Source organism: Brienomyrus brachyistius, unplaced genomic scaffold (genome assembly GCF_023856365.1).
Source record: "Brienomyrus brachyistius isolate T26 unplaced genomic scaffold, BBRACH_0.4 scaffold50, whole genome shotgun sequence".
In the NCBI taxonomy this organism is placed as follows: domain Eukaryota; kingdom Metazoa; phylum Chordata; class Actinopteri; order Osteoglossiformes; family Mormyridae; genus Brienomyrus; species Brienomyrus brachyistius.
This window is the reverse complement of record NW_026042325.1, coordinates 1,928,414-1,950,007: the sequence shown is the minus strand read 5'-3', so window position 1 is coordinate 1,950,007 and position 21,594 is coordinate 1,928,414. Positions and strand designations below refer to the sequence as shown.

Here is a 21,594-nt window from a genome sequence, read left to right as displayed (position 1 = left end):
CATGCAAACACGAAAATCAAACACAAGACTATTTAATTAACGTGTTTATTAACCACTTTTTTACCATTTTCAGAAATGTTTTTCAAAAGCTCCAAAAATACAGTATAGAAATATATATTTCAAGTTTTTTCCCTAATACTTTATACAGCATTTGGAGATTAGGAGTGTAATTAAAGAAGTTACTGTTCCGTTCTGCCTTCCGCAAGGTCTCCAGGCCCCACTGACATGTGCATGGTAAGGTACCACACCCTGAAAATACAAAGCTGAACAGGAACTTGGCACGTTCAGCCTCGATAATGTATTCAGTTTGTGGACCGGCAATACAACTGGGCCCAAACATTACCAGCTGTTTATAAACAGACCTGGGGCAATGTCACAGTGAACAAGCGGCTGAACATAACTTGGCTTCCTAGAATTATGGAAAACCTTCTGGATGTACTTTAAACATAGACAGAGGAGGGAAATATCCAACATCGGATTGTCAAGACTTAAACCGCACAAAAACAGGATCACTGCTGTCAACAGTATGCAATCATCATGAATTCAAACACAGTAACACAATGACGACGGAGCGCAAATTTCATCAATTAAGGTTGCATAACTCAGATGCATATCTTTGCTCAGAAGTAAATATTTTTGAAACCACAACAGTGTATAAGATATTCATTCCCATCCCAAAATATATACCTGCGTTTTAAGTATACCTTCAGAGCCTCTAATCAGCTGGGTAGGAAAGCTTGTTTGCTTCATTTGCATATGAAGTACTTAGGAATGGAACAAACAGCTTTCTATAAGAATTTTGTGGCAATTCCCTCAAACCCAATCAATAAGCTTCTCCCCCATGTGACTGTGACGCCTCAAAAAGCCCCTTCAAACAGCAATTCAGTGACAGAAACTGATGAAAAGTTGCCCGGAATAAGGACAGACCCCCCCCCGGCTCCTATTTTTAAAAAGAAACAAGAGCCATTTGTGTCTCCTGCCCCAATTTCACCTCCAGCAGCCCAAACAGTCCCAGAGTGAAACCGTTCAGATCGGTTTATTTTCCAGTCCTGGCTCTGACGTCTCACCCCACGTGCAAAAACGGAAGGATCGGACCCAACACCCATGTGGCTTCCAGGGACAGGAAAAATACTGGCAGTAGCACAAATTATTACACTGTCTTTTCAGGTTCAATTAGATTTCCCTCCACCCACAATGAAGCTTATTATTTAGGATTAGAAAAAAATGGTAGATTTTGGTCCCCAAATAAAGAGCAGCTGTGAAACTCTGGCCAGCACTGACCTTGTATTTGGCATAATCAAAGCGGTACATCACCCATAAACCCCACACCGCATCCCACCACCACAACGGGACAGTTTATACAAAGGCTGACCGACGGCACGCATACGGAAACACACACGCTTATACCACCCACTGTAACCCCTTCCGGGTAATATGACAGTACAGAGTAAATCGAGTTAGGAATGCAAAACGAAAGGGTCATTTCACAGTCATTTCACCCATTGTCACCTGCAACAATAAAATCGCAAGGGAGACGAAAAATGGATGTTAACTCAGCATCCTCTACGGGAAAGAAATGGCCTGAAATTTTAAAAAGTTTGCAGTCTGAAATGTTTCATTATATAAACAAAAAAAGTGAGTTCTTCTCCCACTCAGTCAAAGTTCTTAATAAAGACTCAACTCAGGCACTTCAATGCTCAAATTTTAAAAATTAAAAGGAGAAAAAAGCAAGGTGCTTACATGACCAGAAAAGCAACGGAGTACAAGCAGGCAGCTGTTAACTCATAACCAGACTTTTTTAAACACAAGCTAGGAGGAAACAAGGGGGGGGGGGGGGGCAAAAACAAACCTCTTTCGCAAGTCCGCCGCCCCCCCCCCCCCTTAAAAGATCACTAGGACTCTCCTCTACTTTCAATTTCTTGAGATAAATCACACAAAAAAAAATAAACAAACTAAAAAATCAATGCATCTTACCGGCAGTCAAAACACCACACTTGCGCCATGAATACTATAATGCAGCAGGTGTTTACTATTACGCAACTTTACAGTAAATTTCTGTCAAGCATATTTCTGCTGCTACTGTGGGAGCAGGTGGAAGCGACGTGATCTCCTGTGGATCCAATATGAAATGGTGGATCTGGGTAGCAGACCAAGTGGGCCAGTGCATGATCCAGTGCCAACACTGGCAGCTCCAGCCCCACAGCTCAAGACTGCCACCTAGAGCAGAGATCTGGAAACACCAACACAACAACATTTTTGGGAAAAGAGCGTAGCAACAATGGTTTTTAAAACCCCCCTCCGGCAACACGTGTACACATGTCATTGCATAGAGTAAACCATGTATGGTCACTATAAACCATAATACTGTGGTCTAAGCCCTCATGGATGGTCCCTAACGAAGTCTAGAGGGTTCTGTATGGCTATTCTTCCTCAGAAAACCTTTAATTATATGTGTAGCTTCCCATATACTGAACAACCAGATGCACAAAATTTCAACTTTAAAATATATATATATATATTTATAACCTAAAACTTACAAAATCCATGAAAGAACATAACTAAGCTGAGATTTTAATTTTTTTTAAATAAAGGCACAGTGATGGACAGCCAGGAGCCCAAGGACCCCCCAAGTCAGGTGTCAGTTACTGCTAGCTTTTCACCGGGCAGAAAGACCCACTGATTCAGCATTGTGTGTTTCCTTGAGATTACTTAAGGCTATAAAATGACTTTCTGTTCTCCGAGAGCAAAACTGGAAAACTGGCTTTCATTTGTTGTGCTTAAAGCGACCAGCATGATGCATTAAAGGTGAAAGGTCATTCTGGTTACCGCAACATCCAGGGAGAGTCCACCACGTGATAGTGCTATAATCAAAGTCTCAGTCAGCAAGATAGTGCTTTCTAAAGTCATGTGCAAGTGTGAACTACTGAAAATTTGAAAATAAAATGCTGATTTCTTGCTTTTCATGGCGATAAAGTCCAGAGATCCTTAACACTGGCTTGTTGAACCAGCCGTAAGTGGCAGTGAGTCCTGGACGTTGGCAGGTAACATCATTGGCTATCAAAAGAGATGGAGGACAGTGGGCAGTACAGGTTTTCACTCCAATGCAAAGTCATTGGGGCCGAACACGACGCCTGTGTTCCAACGGGGTCGGATTTTCATGAGTGCGATCTGGTGAACGTGGGACAGGATTGGGAGGGACAGGTATCAGGCGGCTCGAAGCAGCTGGAGTTGCGCGTAGATGTCCTCGGTCTGACTCAGCTCCTCGAAGATGGGCAGAAGGTTGAGCAGCTCTGTGTCCTCCAGGTCATCGAACCAGGACACCACAGGCACCTGTGAGGCAACAAGGAGTGCAGGAGAGCAGGTCAGTCCACTCCCACGGCACAACAATTAACTACAATATCAATGCCCACTGCATTCAGTAACAATGTTACACTACGACAGTTCTACAGCTGACAGCATTATGCTTTTAATCTATTGTACATGCTTAACAAAAAGCCATTGTTCAACCAGCAAATGCAACAGCACAGGAGGGAGAGAGGAGGGAAAAAAACCACATATGCAAACCATGAATACATAGATAAGAAAGGCAATGCAAAATGTATCCACAGAGGCCTGGACATTGTGTACGTTCAGGGCAGTGGGGCCCAGCGCTTGGCGTTCAGAGCAATAACTGCAATCCAGAGCCAACTGACTGAGCCAATCAATCTGATCCCTTCTGTGGTATGTTGTGATTATGCAGGGTAAGACCCCACACTCGCATCGCAGCACAAAACATCACCAAGCATAGCAACCGTTGCCATGGTAAAGGGAGTTTATCAATCGGCATATCTGATTGACCGTTGTTGTGTTTTTGGAGTCATCTTCCATTTCTGAAGTACAATTCAAACACTTAAGAACAGAAGTATGGAGGACAGAAAAAAAACCCCAGACGTCATTCTTGTCCCGCCTCAAATATCAAGGATGCATCAGTTGCATCCAGGATAATGAGAAAAATCCCATGATCCATTGCGACCGAAGGTCGTACTTGGGAGGCTAAGTTAGCAAGAATACTCTCTGCGTTCTTGGTGTTGATACACACCCTATGCCTTGGTGGGTGATTCTCATGAAACCATCAACCTCATTTCCGAAACCTCTATCGATACTGCAAAAGGGTCCATATTTAGTGTTAATTTAATAAATTAAAAAGTAGTAGTCTGCATTTAAATGCATGTGTAGAATCTGTTTGTTGTGTTCCTTTGGGTTTGGGACACTTAAATTTAAAAACTTTGTCAAGTTTCAGTGGAATACAAAAAAACATTGGGTTGTGGATTCCAGAAGGTGCTGCGGTCATGACAGAATCCAGTCAAAATCAAATAAAAACGTTAATTTAAAAATATACATTATTTCTGAGTTTCAAGTAACTCAGCAAGACTGTTGATAAGCAATTTTTAAGAATGTGAAAATGGCTCTTAATGGTCCTGATGTCTTTCGCGATGATGAGATTTCTAAGGACTTGTTTTGGGAAACGTTAAAAAAACAATGTTAAAATCTGTAAATAATTTTTAATTATCCTTACAAACACTTCACACCTGGTTATTAATGACTAAAAAATAAATGTGGTGATGCAAGTCCTTGTAAATCATCCACACGTGAAATCTACAAAACCACGACTTCATGAGAAAGGCAACGCGAAGGAGGATTCGGACAGCAGGGCTCCCCACTTGGTCCATGATGGCCGCCGGAGCTCAGCCGTGAATCGCCGCGATAATCTCTTGTCGCGCTAAACAATGTGTCAATGGCTTAAAGGTTTAATCGAGAGTGGGCTGGTATGTAGGCCATCTTACCTATGTGGGACGTTTCGGTACTTATCAGGCAGAAGGAAAACTTCCTTGCTGCCTGGAGGGGGGGGGGGGGGGGGGGTAATTACTTTAAGAGCGAAGTTTCTGATATATATTTTTTTTTAATCAGCACAGACTAGGGGGGTGGAGGGGCAGACAGCTTGCCAATGGAGCTTATAACCCCCCCCAGGTCCTAGAGGTGTTTATGACCAGATAGTCACGCCGGCCAGACTCACAGCATTCTCCGGGTGGAAAATGTATGACGCTGGGGAATTGTCCAGGATGAGGGTCCGGTGCAGGTCTCGGCCCAGCCGGCTCAGGTCCTTGACGTAGAAGCCCTGGTGGAAGACGCAGGACTCCCGGAAGAGCCGCGTACGAAAGACGCTGCCCCTGTCCAGCAGGTCGGTCACTGGGTCTGCGTACTGGGAGGGGGGCAGGATACATGGGGGGGGGGGGGGGTTGGGGCAGGCGGGGAAATGGGGGCTAAGTTGGCAGGTGTTGAAGGTCTCAAGCTACTCAGGATCACCAAGGAAACGTACAGCAAGAAACAATATTCCGCGGTTTTAAACACTTTTTAAAACTCATCACATCATTTGTTTTAGTCAGATATTGACTAATTCATCGTTACCTACACATTGTCAGCTTCTTTAACACTCCACTCCTTCAAAAATTGACTTGGTTTTGCCCATTTATGACAGAGAATTAAGCGATTCCCAATCAGTGACAAGCGGGGAACTTTGAGGCTATGAAGCTGTCCCTTGAAGCGTCAGTGGTACAGGTAGGAGGGGAGCAAGCATGGCAAGAGCAGGTGGAAGGAGAGGTTTAAAGGGGGTGTCGTCGGGGGAGGGGGGTGACGGAGGGCTGGAGCAGTGGGGCTGACTGACACTTCGAAAGAATGCATGAAAATACAGACTTTGTAAATACAGACTTTGTAAATACAGACTGCTTCATAAAAAAACATGTTTATCAGATTATCTATTAGTTTTGTAGAACTTTAATCTTACAGCACTGCAGTCTTACAGAGTGATGCTGATACCAGGGAGGATGGATGAGAGACCTGGAGGCCATGCAGAAATAAGCCAGCAGACCGCAGGGGGCCCCAGAGTTGGAAAAACCCCAACACTCACTCAACACGACTCGCGAATGTTACAATGCGGAGTTTAAAGTGAACATTGGGGGCACCCAGTAGCATTTTAGCAATCTTACCTTGGCCAGGCTAGCAGTGAAAAGGACACATTCGAACATCTCTCCCATCTTCTGCAGGAACTCGTCCACGTGTGGCCTCTTCAGGACGTACACCTGCCACAAGACATCACCTGGTTCCTACTGATGCTGGAACTAAACCATTGCCCTTGTTTGGGAGCGATTTACAGTTCATATTAAGATCCGTAGGGTCACCAGTTTCAGGATGACAGCAAACACGAGGCTGTACGTTCAACAGGACTAAACTCAAATTTGTAATACTTCTCACGTAACTTCATATGCAGCCATTGTCGGCAGTCGATCAGTGCAGACGATGACCTCCTCCTGAAACAAGTAATCAAGAATAGGCCGTGCTGGTGTCAACTAGCCTATCCTGGATTACTTGAACCAGGCAAAAGCCAGAGGTGAAGCTCAGGAGAAAATGGATGGAACACCCAAATGTAAGACAAAATGTTAAAAAAGGGGGGGGGGGGGGGTACCGTTTCTATTGGCCCATCTAACACAGAACATTTCTGCATGGCTTTTCCACACATGCTTATATTTTTAAACAACATTTTGCATACTTAAGGCCTTTACTAGCTTATTGCTAGTGCATTGTAATTGTAAACTACTTCACAGAAAGATACAAGCCAAAAATCCGCATTTGACCAGCAGAGGGAGCAAGTGGCCCAATGATTATTTTTGATACAGACATCGACTAAGCTGGTGAACAGTCGGCCTGCTGCCTAACGTTCTGGTATAAAGCCGGTGCAATTATTAAAAATCTTTTGCCCCAAGAAACAACAAAACCGACTTGTAACCCCAAGGCCCTTAGAACTAACTATAATTTATAGGGCATTAAAATGGATTTCCGTTCCTTTGTAAGTTCTGGTTCAATCACTGCAGAAGCTCTACCTGGTGTGTGGTTCCCTCAATCTCCACAGGCACGATGAAGTCAGCGTTGTTGACCGGCTGTAGGGCACAGAGAACCAGCACAAGGTTAGAACCTCCAAAACAAGCATGTCTATGAGCCCAAAAGCAGACATGAGTCACGACAAAGGAAGAATGCTGCAATACCTTGAAGGAGCTGTGCACCAGCGTCTCGTCCAGGTCGATGACCACACATATCTTACCCTGGTCCTGGGGGGTCACCTCGGGCAGCAGGCAGGTTCCTGGGACCTTAACAAATGCAGAGTGATAAGAGGTCAAATCACTTCACCTCCTGCCACATGAAGCACCAGCTCCAGGCGTCTCGCCACGAACCCCTTTTACATCCAAGGGCGCGTTTCCACTGCACCGGGTACCGTACGTTTGGTACAGTACTGTCGGCTCTTTCGCCTTTCCACTGCACCGGGTACCGTACGTTTGGTACAGTACTGTCGGCTCTTTCGCCTTTCCACTGCACCGGGTACCGTACGTTTGGTACAGTACTGTCGGCTCTTTCGCCTTTCCACTGCACCGGGTACCGTACGTTTGGTACAGTACTGTCGGCTCTTTCGCCTTTCCACTGCACCGGGTACCGTACGTTTGGTACAGTACTGTCGGCTCTTTCGCGTTTCCACTGCACCGGGTACCGTACGTTTGGTACAGTACTGTCGGCTCTTTCGCCTTTCCACTGCACCGGGTACCGTACGTTTGGTACAGTACTGTCGGCTCTTTCGCCTTTCCACTGCACCGGGTACCGTACGTTTGGTACAGTACTGTCGGCTCTTTCGCCTTTCCACTGCACCGGGTACCGTACGTTTGGTACAGTACTGTCGGCTCTTTCGCGTTTCCACTGCACCGGGTACCGTACGTTTGGTACAGTACTGTCGGCTCTTTCGCGTTTCCACTGCACCGGGTACCGTACGTTTGGTACAGTACTGTCGGCTCTTTCGCCTTTCCACTGCACCGGGTACCGTACGTTTGGTACAGTACTGTCGGCTCTTTCGCGTTTCCACTGCACCGGGTACCGTACGTTTGGTACAGTACTGTCGGCTCTTTCGCCTTTCCACTGCACCGGGTACCGTACGTTTGGTACAGTACTGTCGGCTCTTTCGCCTTTCCACTGCACCGGGTACCGTACGTTTGGTACAGTACTGTCGGCTCTTTCGCCTTTCCACTGCACCGGGTACCGTACGTTTGGTACAGTACTGTCGGCTCTTTCGCCTTTCCACTGCACCGGGTACCGTACGTTTGGTACAGTACTGTCGGCTCTTTCGCGTTTCCACTGCACCGGGTACCGTACGTTTGGTACAGTACTGTCGGCTCTTTCGCCTTTCCACTGCACCGGGTACCGTACGTTTGGTACAGTACTGTCGGCTCTTTCGCTTTTCCACTGCACCGGGTACCGTACATTTGGTACAGTACTGTCGGCTCTTTTGCGTTTCCACTGTCGAAAAAAAACGTTACTAACTAAGAAAACAGTCCGAAAATCTGTGCCAGTACCAACAGCTTTAAGTACCACACCTTTGGTACTACTTTTCCTGAAGTACCAAAAGTGCAGTGTCTGGTGCAGTGGAAAAGTGCCCTAAGGCCAAGTCCCCTGTCACTGTAAGACATGCATTCACTGGCACGTTTGAGCAGTTCTTTGGGTTTCCTAGAAAGTGTGCCGCCCCTTCCCCCATATTAAAGGCTCCACACGCTTTACAGCAAAAAGATAATTAAACATTTAATATGTGGCTTTTAAGTAGGAGCACACGGCCCTCCCATATCACCCAGAACAGCTTTTAGATGGCATTTAGTCTTTAAAAACTAGAATAAAAAGGACAGCCTTGCAATAAAACAAACAGATCCCAGTTACATAACAGCAGCTTAGGCTCCATGCGCAAAGCTGAATTCTTCCTTATGTCCCCCCCCACCCCCCAGCCACAAACAAGCGCCGTGCTACATGCACAGGCAGAGCGCTCTGAAATGTCTCCCTCTACATCCTGCTCTCAGCTGAAATGCACCCTTCCAGTGTCTTATACCCACAGCTTTTAAATCACACACCTTTTTAGAGGGGTTACACACACAGTGTAAAAGCCACAGTGAAGCAGTTCACACTTATGAGTGTTACCTTTAAAAAGCAAATCCTACTTTTACTCTCTGTCCTTTGCATCTCTTATCTTAAATTTTATCTTGTGGGTGACACTGTCCAGTGTTTCTGCTTGTATTTTGCATTTTACTTATTTATTTTGTGTATTATTTATTCAGCACTTTGGCAAAATATTAGTTGTATTGAAACGTAGTATATAAATAAAAACGATTTAACTTGAGTACTGTGAGGCAGTGGCTTGAGTGGTCCCTTCTTCCCACCATTTCACATCACCTAACTCTGCTGGAGAATCCTACGAATTACAGAACAAGAAAAACTTGCAAGCTGCTAAGAGGAAGACAGGAACCATTTTGTGGGATTAACTGGCTCCTCACCCTTTACCGACAGAGTAAATTCCTCACCCATCGACTTAGTGCTGGGTGTGACCAAAAATTTGTATCACTGTATTTTTGAGATTCTGGTTGCTTAATTTCATCAGGATTATCCCCAACCCCCCCCGCAATTTCACCCTTATCATGGCAGCAAGTGTTTAGATCAATAAAAAACATTTTCTAATATTTATTCATCATTGTAAAACCATTTACATGTAGTTTGATAGTATAATGGACACGTTTTATTAGATTATTAATGTCTATTGAGCTCAACATCAATGTTTTATTGATTATAACCGTGTACATAGATTGATAAGAATTATTTAACTAACATTAATGTTGCACATATAGCTAAATAGTGGCGTGTTTTATTGATTATTGCCACATATTTAACTTGGTAACAACACGTTTGCTTAACTGGCATGATTAATAATTATTACAGTAAGAAATCGATAATATCAGGGATTATGCTTTCCTAACATGCATTTGATTGCAGCCCTAATTATATTATACATAATCCAAATTTTCAGGCACAGACTGAAGCAGTAGCTGTAAATACTATAATGACGAGCAGTTTTATATGGATAATTATTGTGTTATAACGTTATAACCGTAAGAAGGGGGTACGCACAGCTAACAGGAGTCCCCTCTCAATCCACACCGCACTGCCGTCTGTAGCAGTTTTATATGGATAATTATTGTGTTATAACGTTATAACCGTAAGAAGGGGGTACGCACAGCTAGCAGGAGTCCCCTCTCAATACACACCGCACTGCTGTCTGTAGCAGTTTTATATGGATAATTATTGTGTTATAACGTTATAACCGTAAGAAAGAAGGGGGTACGCACAGCTAACAGGAGTCCCCTCTCAATCCACACCGCACTGCCGTCTGTAGCAGTTTTATATGGATAATTATTGTGTTATAACGTTATAACCGTAAGTAAGAAGGGGGTACGAACAGCTGACAGGAGTCCCCTCTCAATACACACCGCACTGCCTTCTATAGAAGTTCTGTATCAGCAAACATTGTATAATTGCTGCCCATTGTAGTGCTACAGCTGGGCTTTCAGCAATGCCACAATAGCGGTATAAGACAAAATCATACTGCACGAAAAATTAAAAGTGGTATAAGAGATGAAGCGGTACCCAGCTCAGCACTAGCCGTGCCCACCCTGACGGCCCCCAACAGCAGGGTGAGTCTGGCACTTGGGTCGCTCCCGGTTTGTTTCATTCCCTTTTCGCAGTTTTTAAAAAGTGGCAGTTTCCCATTCTGAGTGTTGCCTTTGCTGATGAATGCATTTACAGTTTTGACCTTTCAGACGACTTGCTGCCGGGGGGGGGAGCATCTCTCACCCGAAGAGGTCTCCTGACTCGACATGACACATTTGGTTACAAAACAGCCATCGCCGTTTCTAATGAAGCTGTGATTGAACACCCTGGTCTCCAGTGGTATTTAAAGATTTCCCGTGACAGAAGAAAGAAAATCTTAGTTTTACTTTATTTATTCATTCAGTTATTTTACATTACTTATCCAAATTTCATGCGTAATTAGCGAAGACATGTGGCGTGGGTTGTGGCCTCCGAGTATAAACAACACAAAGATTCAACCAGGAAGGCTACTTAATGCCAAGTTCACAACGCATGACATTACAGGTCATCACATCACTAAACCCTCCACACTACAAGTCCTGTCTTGTAGTCAGGAGTCTTTAGTCATTGCAGTTTACGCGCTACACGGCTGATCAGCGAAAGGTCGGCACACACTATAAAATCGTTCACCAGGAACTACGCGTGCATGTTTGTATGTATGTATACATATATGTCCATACCTACCCTTAAGGACACCAAGGTCTAGTCCTCAGTATATTTTCTGCAACTCCAATAACCACGATCCATTATGGGTCACACCTACTATTCGACTGCGGTATCTTAACATTCCTGGCTATGGCCATATGTGTGTGTGTGTGTGTGTGTGTGTGTGTGTGTGTGTGTGTGTGTGTGTGTGTGTGTGTGTGTGTGTGTGTGTGTGTGTGTGTGTGTGCGTGCGCGTGCATATATTGGCATGTATGTATTATTTATATATTGGCATATATGTATATACGAGTGTGTGTGTGTGTGTGTGTGTGTGTGTGTGCGCGTACACTCCTCACCTAACAATAGAGTTCCGTTCCGACGATTAGGTTGTTACGCGAATTGGTCGATTAGTCAGGAGTCACCTCTTGTCATTATTTCAAGCAGACTGCTCTGGTAGAGGGTTTGTGTCAAGCATCGTTAGATATTGTTTTAATGTCACCTTTGCACCGTTTATAACATTTTAAATATATCTATAAATGTTTATGCTGTAGTATACTGTGCAATAAACAGAATAGAGGAAATGTTCATTTTTGCCAACATCTTGTACGTGGGGCACAAAATAAAAGTATAAAAACTTATAGACGAAATATGTAGTCTTGGAGATTGCGAACACCAGTGTGTGGATACCGATCGAAGCTGCAGAGAGACAGACTGAGAAGGACAACACTTTTCACACCAATGGGAATAGGAGGAGCTGAAAAGTCTGCGATGTGCCGACGACTCCGTCGGGTCACGTCGCGATCGGCCTGCACAGAGGGACCCAGGGCCGATTTGCCAGCACCAATCGAACACCAGTCAGCCTCCGATTTCAGGGTTTCGCTGGCAAAACTTCTAAATCTGTTGCTTAGCGTAACATCGCGGCTAAAATGGTGTAATGTGAACTAAGCACAAGCCAGCATGCATTGCCACGAGTGGCCGCACATTCATTTTAAGTTATTTAAAGATTACAACAGAAACTCCGTCCCGATAACATCTTACACCAGCAATGAACAGGAACAACGCTGTTACCTTGGCAACAGTCCCATTGTTCTCAGGTGGCAGCAGAGTATCCTGGGCCGGAGGTAATGACGGAGGGGCATCCTGTGCTCGGAGGCAGCAGAAAAGCGCTTTGAAGATATTTCTGCTCCGGGGCTTTTTGGGGGAAGACTTGCTCACTTGGCCTGGAAGAGAAGAGGATGACCTGTTATTACAGGCCGGCCAGAAATCCATCGTTTACATGTTTAAGCGCTTGTATCCCCAGTCCCAAATGTCGACAACAGTCATATGCATGTATTATTCCCAAGGACAAAGATAATGCTCTTACCAAGAGGCATGAAGTTAAAGTAAAGGTCAAGTTTATCATCAGAAGCAAGCCGAGCCTTAAAAGGTCAAAGTTCATAGAATAATTGTTTTTGGCAGCAAAAAAAAAAACCTAAAACTGCAAACCCCACCTTAGTTTGCGAATTCATCAGCATATCTTAATGTTGTGCTAGTGGAACACAAAGATATAGAGGTAAAGGAGGACTGGGCTGTGGATCTCAAAAGTAAAATATGAGACAGACACAGACAAGTCACAGGGGAAAAACAAAACTACAGACAATCGCTGGAAACATTTCCTAAACTCCACTTGGAGTTCGCATATAAATATAAGTATGCTTAGTAGTGAATACTACAAATTTACAAGAAATTATATACTATTTGGGCCCATTTTAAGGCAACATGTGATATTCTCATTTTTGAATTCCCATTTCATTCATCAGCGGCTGTACCCAAAGTTTTACCAAAACGTGTGGAAGGTAACATTACAGTTTGTGACATTTTTCACAGACGGAGGTTCTCAGCATGTGTTACATGTTAATTTCCCCAGTTTCCCAATATTGTATGTATTCATTCATTCATTATTTCTAAAGGACTTTGGCTCAGAATTTAAGGATGAGCCAACTTTGTTATTAACTTCATAATCAGCCGGTTGAAGTTTTTGTCAGAGCCATTAACCGACACTCAGCAGAGTGCGGATCGCATTAATAGACTGACAATGCACTAGCTACAGACTTCAATGCCTCACTGGGGATTATTAAACTGTATATTTAGGCACAACTCTGGCTCCAAGAGCTGGACTTCCACCTCATGTTAATACATCGCTTTCTAAAGCACATTAAAAAAAATATCAAACAACACAAGCGACTGAAGATTAGAAAATGCACAGCTGAGACTAAATTAAGCACAAATTAAACCAGAAAGGATTTTGCCTCATCAATGGGAGAATCAATATTTTTGCATGCTATGTCATAAGTATTAAACAATGTAGCTGGTCTCAGATGTCATTGATGGGTTTTCTTTGTGAGATTTGCCGTTTTTCAGTTTCGTTTCCCCAAGTGACGTCCTAAGGGTCTATAATTATCTACACTGAAAAACAGGAGCACATATAAAAAGCCCAAGCTGCCTTGTTCTGGTTCTTTCTAGTAACTAGTAACCCTACACAGTTTTGTTTTTAGGTAAACATTAGTAACAGAACACTCAGTTATGGTTAAATATTATCAGTTACTTTGCAGAAACCATCACTGCTGTGTACAGATGTTTATTCTGTTTGTCTAATAACCGACAACATGAGATAAGTACAAAGTAATCAAAATTCAAGCTGAAGCATAATAAACTGATGTAAATGGTTTACTTTCCCAAATGTTTTGATTGTATTTTTATTGAAATTATGGAGACAAAAATCCATGGTTTACTATGATGCAAAATGATTCATTGGCTTACTGTGCTGCTCTTTTTACATGGGAGCCCAGTAAACCTGGCAATTCAGCAGCATAATGTAATAAAAAAAAAAGTCAAATCTAATATTTTTAAAAACAAGAGAGAAATCAAAGTTCCTTTTTCGAAGGTCAGAATAGTAAATAAAGATCATGTCGACGAGAGCCGTTCAGCCTGACACCCTGCGAAGCAGCTGCCCTTTAACAGCCTCTGTGTGGTTCTCATGTCACTCCCATGAAACTTCCTTCAGGATTAATAAAGTTTTCTGTGTGTCTGAATGTGCCGTGTGGGAGATACAAGTCCTGACCACTGAGCTTCATACAGTCAGCGCTGTTGCACCCATCTTGCACCCCCCCCACTCCCTTTCTGGTGCCACTTTTGAGCAAAGCCCAGAGCCATCTGGTCCCATGCTCACAGACCACCTACTGTAACCCAGACACTGGTCTTGAGCCGACACCCTGGGGAGGGCAGTGAGGCTGCTCGTTATGCTTCATCTACGCCTCAGACGACCCGAGCGTGACCGAAATCCCTGATGACGGGTAGACATGTTCACAAATACTGAAGTGTTTCCCCTCTAACGATCATAACGCACCTGAAATGTACTAATAGTCAGGAAACAAACTCTTCCCATACAACCACATATTCAGAATAACGAGTCATGCCGGAACAGCAGCCGCCAATTATTAAGTATAATTTTATGCAAAGCCAAGAAACTACACTCCCTTGGTTCTCCTTCTGCAAAAAAACAGGAATATGACCACAGGGAACATGCATCAAATATTTATTGTAGTCTCATCACAGAGAAGTAACAAGGACTGGTGGTTGCCTGCTCTTATAAGCCAGGTCTAGTCACAGCCAGACAGAGGGATTGACGCCACAAGGAAGACAAGCGGATAATCACAGCTGGACAGAGAGAGTCATGCCACATGGAAGACAAGTGAATAATCACAGTTGGACAAAGGAAAAGACCTCGCAAGGAAGAAAATTGGATAATCACAACTAGACAGACCCCACATGGAAGACAAGTGAATAATCACAGTCGGAGAGAAGGACATACGCAACACGGAAGTCAAGTAGATAATCACAGCCGGACACACCCACAGAGAGACATGCCTATAAAGATGTAGCGCTCTGGTCTCTACTTCAGGCTCTCTCTCTCATATGCGTATCTACATACATTCTCCTCTTATTAAAGTGATACTACCAACAATAATAGTATTTCCCATATACTTTGCCAAAATATCTAAGCATCTGAACAGTGGTCAATATAATCATTACACTATATTCAACGCCGTAAATATTAGACAATTAAAAGGAATGAACAATGCAGAGAGCTAATCAAGTTACCCAAGACAGGAGAGCTGGATTTAAAATAAAACCAAGAATGGCATCCAAGATGTTCAACATTTCAACACTGACAGAGTAATAATAAATCGTTCACAAATTTGCAAGTTGAGAAATAGGACACTTCACAATGAGCTAGATTTCCACTCTGAAGACCACACCCACTGGAATGCATGACACCTCAAACGCAGCCCTGACTGCTCGCCTCTCAGTGATGCCAGACCTTTTTTCCCAGAGATTCCCTGAGCTTTCCACTAGCCAGGAAGTGCACAGATTCCCACGGGATGGGCACCTCAAACTCCATTCGGCTGTGGGCACTCAGAACATAACTCCCCTGGTGTTCATTTATAATTATCATAAAACTTCATCACACGTTACCTTTGTCTGGGGCTTTGGTGTCAATTAAAACACACGACTCAAAACAGGCTAATATCACGAAGAAACCATTCCCCGAAACAGGGGTGGAAATCACCACTAACTATGAAAATGAACTCACCCAAAATTGCTTATTGCACATACTACACGGTGCCCACCATTTCAGGTTCAAATCCTCGACCAGAAAGGCACCACTGAGGTACCCTGTGCAATGTACCACCCCCCCAAGCCCTACTCCCCGGGAGCTGAATTAGCTGCCCCCTGCTATGTCACAGTGTCACACATGGGTTAAATGCAGAGAATACATTTTGTTGTTGTGCACTGCGTGCTGTGGTGCGTCAACAGTGACATTTAATCACTAAATTCCAATTCACACAGTTGTTTTCCTTTCTAGTAAGTGAATAATCTTGGGTTCTAGCTTTCAGAACTTTAAGTAATCCTTAAACATACTAGGTTACTTAACTTTAGACAGATAAAGGAAGTTCCTCAATAAAAACTTAAAAATAAATGTATTAGTAAAGAAAATACCTGGACTTATGGCTGAAGGACTGACTGCGCTGGTGGTATTCAGCAAGATCCTTGACCCAATCAAAAAATTTAATCTCCAATTCTGATCAAGAATCGGCGGCTGATCCAGACGAGTTCTCCAGCAACAGTCGGAGCACAGAAGCTGGCACAGAGAAACGGCCACGACTGTGCAGACTGTGCAGACACATCACATGGCTGACATCTGAATGCCACATTTTAGCTGATGGATTGACGTTCCCACTGACATCTGTTTTTCTAGCACCTTACATGGCTTCCGCATTTTTAACTCAAACATGCCTCCAGGGGCAACCAGTCAGTCTGGCTTTATTTATTCAGTAAAGAACCTACAATATTGACTAAAAAAAAAAAAGTACAATATGCCAGACTAGGTGTTTCTCCCACAGAAACTTCCCGAGTGACTAGAGCTGATGTACTTGACTCTGAATGCGCTACTTTCAGTTATGGAGGGAAACGAAATCCGAGACGTGCCATTTACTTAGCAAACACTCACCACTCAATCTGCAACTTTCGCAAACAGAAAAAGGGAAGGAGAGGTATAGCAGACTGTCACTTCAAAGCTGTACTGGAATCCCAAAAATGCTAGAAGTTTTTTTTTGCAGAAACTATGCCATACTGGGGTAAAAAAAAAAACCACAATCTATACATAAGTCTTCTAATTGCTTATCCTGGTGAAGATCGCAAATGGTGTCAAGCAGCATAAGGTTGGGGCACACCCTGAATGGGATGGACCATTGCGCAGCAGATATATGGCACTCAGTCAGTCACTAATGCATTATGGGTAATTCAAAGACCCCGTTTAACCTAACTGTACGTCTTTGGACTGTGGCGGGAAAAAAAAACAACAAACTAAATTTCTTTTTTGATTAAGCAACAAATACTTCAGCCTTCTACATCATGGGTTGTTTCTCAACGGTTGCTTTCGTCAGTCCAACCAACCACTTTTAAGAACAGATTTGATAAGAGGCATTGCAATTTTGATCTTACCTGAGGAAACACCGAAAAACGTAAAACAACGTAAAATATCAGCACATGCAGATGCAGACACAGAACACAGGAAAGGCTTCAAAACCTTCATCTTCACTGAAGATAAAATGTGGCCAGACACAGCAGTCTTTTTAGGTATAAGCTGCTCAGGCTGAGGCCAATTTGTTGGTTTGCAGTCGTGTCATCCATGCTGCCAGCTTCTCTTTGAACGCGGACTAACATTAGCCAAACAAGGCGGAGGAACGTGACTGAAGATGACGTAGTATTCCTTTAAGGGGACGGTCCATGAATGTATGCAATATTGAGTCAGAGAGGTTCTAAAGGCTGGTTTTGATATTTTTTCAGTGAATTGCCAGCCCCATTTTGCGTTTTATACATTTCTTACTTTTCCATCATAATCTGAAGAATGATAATTATGGGAGCCCATGCATAGTGTCATTTACTGCTGATATTGATCTACAAAGGCGAAAATGGACAGACTGCGGGAGTTTTAGCCACAAGACACTCAAACTTAAATGAATTCATGTCAAACAAGGAGATTTGATAGACCTGGATAATAGCAGGTTACAGGAAGCACCCATTTAAACGCTGCGATTCATAAAAAGGTGAACAGCTGAAACTAGTACCCTTTAATGCTGATAAACCAGGACCGATGGAAAACAATGACGGATTAAGGGCCGGCATTCTGCATATCCCTGTTTAGATGTGAAGAGCGCGAAGTGGACCTTCATAGTCAGGACCTATTAAAAGAAAATGAGATACAGACACACCTGTACATACAGGTAAGAGCAAGTTCTGCCATCAAAGAGAAGAGCCGGCCATCTTGCAGCAGCCCTGCAGCAGCTGGAGTTAAGGCCTTGCTCAAGAACCCACAGTCATATAATGACCCAGCTATTCATGGGATCTGAACCCATGAATAATCAGAAAGGAGCACAGCTCCCTATTCTCCAGAGAAAAATGCTATAGCAGATTTGACAAAAACAACAATGAAATTTTAGATCTAAATTATCAGACAAATGCAATTTGTTCTTCAAACTGTAACTCTGATGAAGAAATAGAGGTTGAGGTTCATGACCCAACCAGGGTGGAGTTAAAACCCAGTGCAGAGTGCTGCACAAAGGCAATTTACCTTGGACATCACTTAAAATCCACATATTTCACAGTATGCTTCACTGAGAACAACACAGGGAAACAATATTAAAGGATGATATTAAGAACAAAACATACAACTGGCGGCAAGGAGATTGCGAGGCCAGAGAAAAGTACCCTTCCGCAAATTTGACCCAGCATTCATTCCAAAAGCGTTAAGTGCAAAGAAGCAGCCAAAAGCAGGATGGCCCCTCCCTGCGGTCATTTTCAGGAGAATGGTGACAGCTGGAATTTGATTATTATCTACAGCAAGCTTTGAAAACAGTTTAGCTCCTCGGAACAAACCCATATTGGGGACCCAAACATTTCTATTTCAAAGGGCCTTTTTCCCTCAAGCATGAACATGGAATACAGTAAATATTTGATTGTACAGTTGCAGAAAGGGATTTAAATGCATGCATATCCTGGCGGTATTTTGTAACCAGTGACGAATAGGAATATATTATATTCTCTAGAGCAGGGGTGGCCAATCTTACCCAGAAAGGGCCGTTGGGTATGAACATTTTCGTTACAACTCCCCAATTAGATTAGAGGACCGATTGGCTAAAGATCCCTCGCATCTGGGTGTGAACAGCTGACCTAATGGTCACCCCAAAAACCTGCATACACACTGGCCTTTTGCGGATAAGATTGCCCTCCCCAGGATGACAGTGAAATGCTAATTTTGTTTGCGGAACGCAGCCCTTCAATCTGCACATGTATTTTCATCACGCTTGAGTTTGTTTCTTAGCCCGACATGCACAGTCAAGTGAATGGATAGACATCAGAGCAGCTGTGATGTTGGACTTCCATCAGTCTCTCAGTGTGAGTAGCGCCTATCAGAAATGGGAGATGAAATCCACATAAAATGTGCCCAGCACTGTGCAACACCTCTTTGGCAGACGTGACGTAAGTAATCGGGCCGGAGAGATTTGGAGACAGTAAGACGCTTCGGCCAGCTGAGTGAAAACACTGGCGTCCAGCCAGACAGTCAAGGGATAATTCGGTGTCAGAGCAAAGTGCTGGAGACACGATCGTTCGGTGTCTCATTGCTGCAGGCACGCGACTCCACGTGACTCGGGGGGGGGGTCACAGACCCGGTGTGGCCAGCAAGCAGATAATCAATTATCTGACATGCATTTATCACAATCCTGGGGGACACATCTTTTTCGACTTACTACAAGCCAGAGGAAGTTTGAATGTGTTAGGTGTTGCAAATCAGTAAGGAGACCATTACCGGGTAAAGCTGACCTTCTGTGGTTCAGAGTGTGCTGAAAAATCCAGGCCAGGAGAGTAACAGTGGTGGGATAGCCAGGTGCTCACAGGAACCTACATGCTCTGCCTTAAGAGCAGCACATCCGGCATGCTGTGTAGCATGAACACTTACATGGACAATCATAGAGCTCCACAGGGTCACTGGCAGGAAACCGACTCTGCATTAAGTTACAAGCACCCTAGTCATCCAATATTCCATGAAAAAGAATCTATAATTTCAATAAGTCACTCAAAACCACTGGTTCTGATTAGCCAGCAAGGCAATTTATAATCGGCTTCCATTTAAAAGTATGCAAATCTTAACCTACTACTGACCAGAGTCACACATTTATTATGTTCTAAACCTCTACGGAGGTACCATCAGTGTTCGATGCTGCCTAACAGGAGGGTCAATTTATTTCAGTCAATAAGGGAAATTTTTATTACATTTTTTCTGACCTCCTGAAAATGCCACACGACAAAATGAATATCCATTTTAAATTACTAATAATATTCCAATACACAGATAGGTAAATGAATACAAGCAAATACAGATGTATATTAATTTCTATTCAATTTTTTGAAAGTTCTCTCATCCAATATGCCCTATTACGACTTAAAATTTTGTGGACAATGTCCATTAGTTAATGCTTCCTCCTTCGTTTACACTACAAAGATTACGGCTTCCTTTTGGAACATTTGGCTTCCTTTTCCTGTTTAAGATGAATTTAAATAAAAAAAAACACTGTCCAATGTCCTATAAACCTCCACCACTCCCCCAAAAAAGATAAAGGCAAACAAATATCGACATTCTATGCTATCCTCCAAAAAGAAAGAAAAAAGTCGTGAATTAATGGAGGCTACCTCCAGGTTTATGTCGGTTCATATAGCTCTAGCTTCGCATATAACAACAAAAAATATACACTGTCAAAAACGTGTAAGATTTAATGAGAATAAGTGATTCACTATCAACCTTCGCCACGTGTAGCTGAAAAGGTTTTAAAGTTACAACGTACAACAACGCAAATAAACCCGGAATACCAGTTTGCAACGCCTTTCAGGCTGGCTGCTGTAAAAAAAACCTAGCAAACAAGGTTACTGATTAACAAACCTTTGAATTTTATTTTCGAAGGGAAATAGCTGCATTGGCAATGCCCTTGACAGGACTAATTCTTGAGGGGGAAAAAACCGCCAAGCGACGAAACGCAAAGACGGTCTGCACTCAGGGCACGCCGACTGCGCGGCGATTGTTATTTACACCACAGCATCGAGCACAGACTGCCAGCCCACCACAGTACAGCTTCACAATCACACAATATTTATGGTCGCGACGCTTCCTGGTGTTTTTCCCGCTCTGCACATTTTAAACGGGATCAGTAAGTAAAAAAAAACTGATCGACTTGCTGGCTTCCTAGAGTAAAGATCGGGACAAGCGGACAGGGAAAAAAACACACAAATGCTACTGAACGCACCACCAGGAAAAACACGTATTTTTTTGCATGTGGCGTCCGATCGGGCGTCTCTTCGCTGCACGGTTTCTGCAAACAGCGGCAGAGAGAAGCGAGCAGCCAGGAAGCCAGCGGCGGATCGCGGGCACGCTCCGCTCACCTGTTTTCGACTGCAGTTGAGGGTCCTCTTTGTGTACTTGGGTGATAATAGAACTTTCCATCTAACAAATGCACAGTCCGACAGCATCCAATCTGTCCCCCCTAAAAGCGAGCGCTTGCAGTATGTATATGCAGTAGAGCTATAGTACAGGGAGTCCGGACCGTCTTGCTGTTATTTCTCTCGTCGCCTAAATTTCTGCTTCACGTGGCCGAGGGGCGCCGAGGTGATCGTCTTCTTCCTTTCTAGAGTTGTCTTCGCCAGCAGTATATTTGTGTACATTCCCCCCCGTCGTTATGAAAGACCTCGCTATTGCTCCAACATGGAGAATTCAGGCGAAAAAAGCAAAACAACCGAGGAAATGGGGCAAGGGGGGGTGGG

General features: G+C 43.6%; 1 protein-coding gene across 1 annotated transcript; it reads right to left on the bottom strand.

The window, feature by feature from the left end:
* Positions 1-31: 31 nt before the first annotated feature.
* Positions 32-21,586, bottom strand: ctdsp2 (CTD (carboxy-terminal domain, RNA polymerase II, polypeptide A) small phosphatase 2). The gene is made up of 7 exons (XM_049000430.1): positions 21,217-21,586; positions 12,250-12,401; positions 7,077-7,178; positions 6,915-6,971; positions 6,024-6,116; positions 5,054-5,239; positions 32-3,330 (listed from the first exon to the last, which is right to left on the bottom strand). Exons 1-7 carry the CDS (start codon positions 21,275-21,277, stop codon positions 3,205-3,207), a joined length of 777 nt encoding a protein of 258 aa, XP_048856387.1. The 5' UTR covers positions 21,278-21,586; the 3' UTR covers positions 32-3,204.
* Positions 21,587-21,594: the final 8 nt, after the last annotated feature.